The sequence below is a fragment of the Teleopsis dalmanni genome, chromosome 2 (assembly GCF_002237135.1).
Source record: "Teleopsis dalmanni isolate 2A chromosome 2, ASM223713v2, whole genome shotgun sequence".
In the NCBI taxonomy this organism is placed as follows: Eukaryota; Metazoa; Arthropoda; class Insecta; order Diptera; family Diopsidae; genus Teleopsis; species Teleopsis dalmanni.
Genome location: NC_051847.1, coordinates 74,761,375 through 74,768,731, shown reverse-complemented (window position 1 = coordinate 74,768,731; position 7,357 = coordinate 74,761,375). Strand labels below are relative to the sequence as shown.

The 7,357-nt window shown below is 29.7% G+C and overlaps 1 protein-coding gene across 1 annotated transcript in view; it reads right to left on the bottom strand.

The window, feature by feature from the left end:
• Positions 1-2,226, bottom strand: part of LOC119674869 (ephrin type-A receptor 4-A-like) — a 10,825-nt gene extending 8,599 nt beyond the window's left edge. The window contains exons 1-3 of the mRNA XM_038086025.1: positions 2,217-2,226; positions 1,972-2,094; positions 1,746-1,904 (exon numbers count right to left, since the gene is read on the bottom strand). Coding sequence (XP_037941953.1) covers positions 1,746-1,904; positions 1,972-2,041 — 229 coding nt within the window. The 5' untranslated portion in view covers positions 2,042-2,094; positions 2,217-2,226. The remainder of the gene's footprint in view (positions 1-1,745; positions 1,905-1,971; positions 2,095-2,216) is intronic.
• Between the last annotated feature and the right edge of the window lie 5,131 nt (positions 2,227-7,357).

Sequence of the window (7,357 nt, the reverse complement as noted above, 5' to 3'; positions counted from 1 at the left end):
ATATTATCAAAACTGTGACATTAGTAATGTTCACAACAATAATCAAAGACCTATCTTCATTATTAAAAATGCAATAATAATATTTTACCCATTTTTCAACAATTATAAAGAAATTGACTCTCTGAATTACTTAATTGTCAGCAATGAGACAAATTTCGAATAGATAAATTCAAGAGGAAAATGAAAGAAAGGCTAGTGATAAAAACTTCTGTGAATATTGGATTACAAGTAGAAAACTATTCAAAGACTTATGAGTCCTTATACTTATCATCTAGGCACATCTTATTAAGTATATTTATATTGACTTATAGGACAAAATATCGCTAATTAATTACGGTACGGATCAAGATTTTAAACCGTGTTTAGTCCTGACTAATTATGGACAGTAGGCTTTAAAAAATAGATATTTGAAAAATTCAAATGAAGATTTGGAGAAGTGATATCAGTCAACGTATAAATAAAAATATCATTATAACCTCAATAAGCAACTGAGACGCAATTTTCTTAAAGAAACGTATATATTATAGAGGTAAGAATACTCTAATTATCAACTGAAATTTTCGAGAGAAAAGATAATCAATTTATCTTCGGTTCTCCATATGTTAACCTTGACTAATACTTTTAAATCGACATTTGTTATGAGAACATTTGTTCTGGTCCATAACAGAAAAGAGATGGCAACTGAGTCCAAAAACTGTTTTGAATGTAGTAATTCAGTTGGATTAATGCTGGTAAGTCTTTTTTAAAATTCAATAACATAAAAACATTAGTATTTATTTAATGATTACTTAATTTAATTTAATGATTAATATTATTATTTAAAGATAATGATTTAGAAAAAAACTGATTAACTTTAATAGAACAATTTTTTTTACTAGTAAAACAATTAGCTTGATCTTTATACTTTTATATATACATGCATATATATACATAAAGATCCGAATGCAGATCTGATTAGTATAGTATTTAAAGAGTGTATAGTATTTAGAAGCTGCTGGTTGAGATGGGTAGGACTCTGTCGCTGATGTTGAGCACAAATTTTTTTAAAATTAAATAAAAACCAATTTATTCAGAGTCTGTAGATTAAAAACTAATAGCATTGAAGCACTTACATCCAGTATTGCTAGGATCGATCAGATCTATAACTGATCTCAAAAAATTTAAGCTTTTGTATGAATTGGTTTGTAAATTTTTCTGTCAAACTATAGTAAATTCAGTTAAGTAATTGAAAGTGTTCTAATGAAAAAGATATTTAAAGTAGCAATAAGAAAACTAAGATATATGTGAAGACTCTGTGGCCGGTGAACTAATCACGCGCATTACTGAAAAAATCGTATGCAGTTCAACGTCACCTTAATAAGTGTGTAAAGTTAAACCAACCTTGCGTAATGAGTTAGTTAGACCAGGTAAGTCAGTAATTAAGATTTGTAAAACTAAGATATATGGGAAGATTTTGTGACCGGTAAACTGATCATGCACGTGACTGAAAAAATCATATACAGTTCAACTTCATATAAATGAGTGTGTTATTTTAGACCAACTTTGAGTTATGAGTTAATAAGACCAGTTAAATATATGCCAGGTTAATATATATAATTTCATTGCTTGACTATATCAATCTTCTCTATCAAATATTTAATTATTAATAAACATATTAGGTTTGTAGTTAATTTAAGAATAATTAGTTATTTATATTTAATAAATAATAAATTACAAATTAATAAATTATTATTTCCTTAACTTACCTTCAATGTTCATCGATTGTCTCCGTTTAGCTTGTAAAACTCCAACTAAACTTGATAGCATCTTATTTCGATGTGAAGCACTACGAATGCCTAATCTTTTGAGGTCATTATCGTTCAATTCTGATATATCTTCCACTCGATTATACATTTGTAAATTTGCTATATGTCATTGAAATATATTAAAAATTTAATATTAATTTAATTATGCACTGAGTAATTTTAATACTTTCGTATTGTTGCAAGTCCAAGAGATCCAACCAATTGGCAATGCTTAGCTTCGAATTGTAAACCATCATAGTGGGATGATCTTTGCGTCTCGAGGTTGGATAACGAAAATTCCATGATATACCTTTTAACATAGGCCATATTAATTATTTAAATTTTTTTTTTTTAAATTATTTATTAAATAATTTAATTTAAAATATAAATAAATAAAAGAATAATTTTTTTTTTTTGATTGTGTCAACTCACTGCCTCGGCGATGTGCCATGCCCTGGCATCGAATTGCCTGGTCTTACGTTGCCCATTTTGAGCTTCTTAAAATTCCAGTCACTTTTAAAAAGAATAATTTCTTTAAATTTTTAACAATTTAAAACGAATTTTTTAATAAAATTAATAATTATTTATAAATAAATCGAGCACTTCACGCTCACAAACTCGGGCATTGACTGAATGTCACTGCCGTAGATCAAGCCGACAACTACCGCAGCCGCGTAAGTTTTTGGTGATTTTCCTACTCTAGTCTGTTGTCTGTCGTCTGCGTCCGTCCTCTGTCGTGTAACATTCGCTCTACTGTGTTTTGTGTGACTTTTATCTTTATTGTATTTTTGTCGGTTTTTTATGTTGTCAGTTGAATTTGTTTTCATATTTTGTTATTGTTTTTTATCACAGATTAGAAGGTTTTTCGTTTTCTACGCTTCTGTCCAGTCATATATCGTATTTCGCTGATCGCAGCGGAATTTCCTTAATTAAGCCACACTGAGTACAATGTTGAATTCCGATATCACAAACAGTGGCACTCACTGTAACTATAATTATTTTTATTTATTCATTTATTTATTTATTTTCATTAAATTAATTTTGTTTTTCTTCTTTTTTTTTGTAATACTTTTTTAATTGCTTTTCACACATAATCATTTTGAGACTAGAGTATCAGGTGAATCTTCAGAGTGAGCTGGTCATGAACTTAGCGGAAATAGGTTCCATGCCCAATGGGAAACATATAGACAAGATCTGCCCAGAAATGAAATAATAACAGTTCACATACAGACTAAAAATAAATAATTTGTCAAATTGCAAAGAGATCATCTTTAGTAAATTAAACAGTTCATCTATATTCCACATATCTAAAAGTGAAAACTTAAAATTCTGGAATGGATATACTAATGGATCTTATTAATAATCAAAAGAAGAACAGACCTGATATAATGAACACATACATATATGTGTACAAATGTAATATATGTGTATAAATGTAATTTATAATGTCTTAAAAAACTTATCCTATGTGTATAAATGTAATATAACATATATACATCTACGTAAAGTCTTCAAAAACCTATCTGAAATATATCAAATTGGCACGATTTATTAGGTCAACTTGGAAAGCAGAGAAAAAGTGGTTTGGCTAAATAAACAAAGTAGTTCTTATTTGCAAATACCGTTAACATTCTGGAGAAATATTGTTTCTTCAAAAACCTATCTGAAATATATCAAATTGGCACGATTTATTAGCACAACTTGGAAAGCAGAGAAAAAGTAGTTTGGTTAGATAAACAAAGTAGTTCTTATTTGCAAATATCGTGAACATTCTAGAGAAATAATGTTTGATGATTGATGAAGATCTTTGGTTCTCTATGAGTTGGCAACGACTATCGTACGACCTTTATCGCGACATTGATATAATTCAGCGAATTAATATCCAGTGGCTTCGATTCATGTCGTGAGAATGGATGAAGATACTCCAGCGAAAAGAGTGTTTCAAGTAGTTGTTGGAGGAAGAAGGCTTAGACCTTATCTCCGGTAGAGTGATCAAGTTGTGGGAACACTAACCGGATTTGATGTACGAAACTGAAGAAATGTAATAGCAAACGATGTCGCTGCAAGACATCGCGCCAGGAATCATGTGTAATACCCGATTAATGGCCAAAATATCGACAATGTCAAACAAATTCTTTTGCAGCAACCGCTGTGTATCTAATCGAAGAAAATACTGAGACATCATAAAGTAGAGGACAGATAATCAAAAAGACTGGGGAAATTCTTCAAGAGTGTCAGCCATTTCAACTATTGATAAAACTTAGTATTTCATTTACTTGAATCATTTAATCATTTAAAGATTTAAATAAAAAAAGACATCATTTTTATTGATTATTCAGCGTATTTAATTAATTTGAATACGTGTGATTTATATATATAACTGATATGATAAGCGGAGTTTCCCCCAATTTGAACAAAATCTTTTTTATATCTAGCACTGTATTAACTCGGAAAGACCTATTTTAAATAAACAAGAATAAAACACCAACATAGCAATTTTTCAGCATAGCAATATTCGTTATTTTCTATAGGGACTAATGCAATTCTCTCGATTATATGTCCGAAGTATCAAGATTATTGCGAAATTAAGTTTTATATTCAATTCTAGCAATAGAGAAAACTTATATCTATTTTTCGAATGCTGTAGTAGCTAAAGGACAAAGTCGACCAATTTCGCTAGTTTAAAATTTTTTTTATTTTGTTTTACAAGTTTTTATTTAAAAGTTTTTATTTCTATATCTCATATATTTAAATATTTAAACAAATAGATTGCCATTGTCGCACACACAAAGAAGCAGATCTGATTCAATTTACTTTCCTGAACTGATTGGAAAAACAGACTTTATTGGGTCTCCGGTGGTTCTTCCACAAAGCAAATGCAAATTCAATATGTATGTTGAGGAAGTAGAACCAATTGTTCGTGACTTTACGTGAGCTAACTACAACTTAAAAATATGACTCAAGTGGTGGTTCCAATTAATAAATTATAAATTGAATATTTATTTCTGATGTCGCGTGTAGAAACCATATGTACTACTGCCACTATTAATTTCGTGAGTCTAATCATTAAAAAACAGTAATTTGTCACTAATTTAATTTTATTTCAGAAAAATATTCTTCTTTGCGATCTTTTTTCTTTTGCATACATTCGAATCACTCATCATAGCTTTTTTCCATTCCGTTCAAGATGCCTTCAAAACAAAAACATATTTATTGTAGTCATCAAAAATTTTATTCCGCCGACATGTTGGAGCAAGACGAAGTCATTACCAGTAAAATCAAACTATAAATGGCGGATCATCCATTAAATCGATGTTTTCGATGCTCAAAAAGTTACATATTAGACACGATATGGTATAATGTACTACTAAGCATTGACCGCATTATCATTGTGTTGCTTTAATAATGTTCTTGGTGTATAACAACTTTTTTCTAGAAAAGAAGAAATTATTTACTTCTTTTTGTGACCGACGTGACCAAAAACAAGCTCGTATTCATTTTGAAACACCTATAAAAAGTATAAAGTTATCTTACGTGGTTACAAAGCAAAACCCATTATAAGATATGGCCCAACCTTAGATGCCACAAGTATCGCACTCTTGGATGCACGCTTTAAAACCATGGCAATTGTCTTTTCTGAACATTTCTTTCTCAACATTAGCACCGTACTGAGCTTTTACTCTTAAATTTTATGAGCTTTAACGAGTCCAATTAATTATCACATATATATGTTTTGATGTACGATGGTGCAGCTAATGTCTAAGATTGACTCAATCTTATATGGTTATATCAGCATTATAATTTCTACAGCATTTATGTTTTCTAGTATAACTGATATTGTGTAGCTTTGACGTAATTTGTCCTTCATCGATTTACGTCAGCAATCGATCCTGCTATAACAGCATTTCACACTTAGAAAAGACGGGGTTTCATTTTCTAAAAGAGTAAATAAGTTTATGGATGCATTTATGTCTGGTTAATCATTCTTGAAATCTATAATTAATTGTAGGAAACAACCTAGTCATACAAGTTTGTATTTTTTTGCTAAAACGAGTATATAACATCCAAGTTATTGTAAGCAATATAAATCGGGCTCAAATGATAAAACCAATTTAATAAGACAGTGATTAATGACGTCAACATCCGAAGGGAATATCAGTACCTAACAATACTTGGGTTGTCAACGTTTATCAAATAAATAGTGGTCCTTATAACCTTACCTCGAATCAGAGATAACTACAACACGAACTACCATTGACTCTCGGATATTACTTATAATGTAATGTCAAATTGGTCATTCGAGGCCAACAATTCGATGCTAAAAATCTATTTTAAATCAAGTTATAACTTAATTATTCGAACAAATATAGAGAAAAATTTAAAATGTATATTTGTGTGATTTGTAAGAAATAGAAAATATATATTAAAAATAAAAAAAAGGTAACTAGATGTTTGTTTTTATTTTTTATTTAAAAGTTTTATAATTAAAAAAAAACATTGTACCCAACGTTTCGATGTATTTACCACTCCATCATTGAGTGTATTTGTTTAATACTCTATTTTTGCCGAAGAGACTAATATTGCATTACAGCGCATTGGCCAAAGGAATTCTAGTAACAAAACAATGCCCATGAATTGTTTTGTGAATAGAAGAAGAGGCTCCGACGCCACTAAGAGTAACTAACCTCTATAAGATGACATAAGGAGTCGATAACATTTCGTAAAGGTATAATAGGGTTTTGAGAAAGATTCCTTAGCTAAAATCAAATCAGGATAAATGTTGTCAGAGTGATGAAAGTCGAGATGGGGCTGTATAGCCGGTATCGCCGGGCAAGTCACAAAAGATACTCATCAATGGAAATAACTTAAACGAAGAAATTGGAGATGTGTTTGTAATTTAACCTTGCGATTATTAACAATATAGTCCTGAATGACCTTGCGTTCAAAAAAGTGTAACAGCGATCATTTCTAATCATAGAGGTATAAGGTAGGTGTACCTTGATAAAGGTATGCCGACTATCTAACCCGTTAACTGGAAATTAAAAGTTAGATAAGTTCTTCATACGGAAGTCACTATTTACGATTTGAGTCTTGGCGACACTGATTGTTGTCAGGTGTCATCTGACGTTTCTATAAACGAAAGTTTGACATTATTAAACATAACCTACCTTAGACTTTTTCTAGAAAATATTTTAATTTTGAAGATACTTATTAGATTAGATTTTTTGGGCGATTAGAAAGTTGAACTTGAGAGATCAATGTTCTGTAAGGTGTTAGAATAGATGTAAAGAAATATGTTTTAAAAAACTTTATTTTTTGTCATTTTATTTGATAAATTTTTTATACCGAGAATAGTTCTAGTGGAACCTAACAAGGAAATGTTCCATTACTTCTAATAAAAGCTTACATAAACTTATATCAAACACAAAAATCACATGTTTATTTGATTAATCTATTTAATTTATTTAACTATTGATCCATAAAAACAATATTATTAACTGAATTATTTTAATAAAATAAATAGGCCTCCATTTCAATCGTCAGCTGAAAATTAAAAATTTTCAGAAATTTTA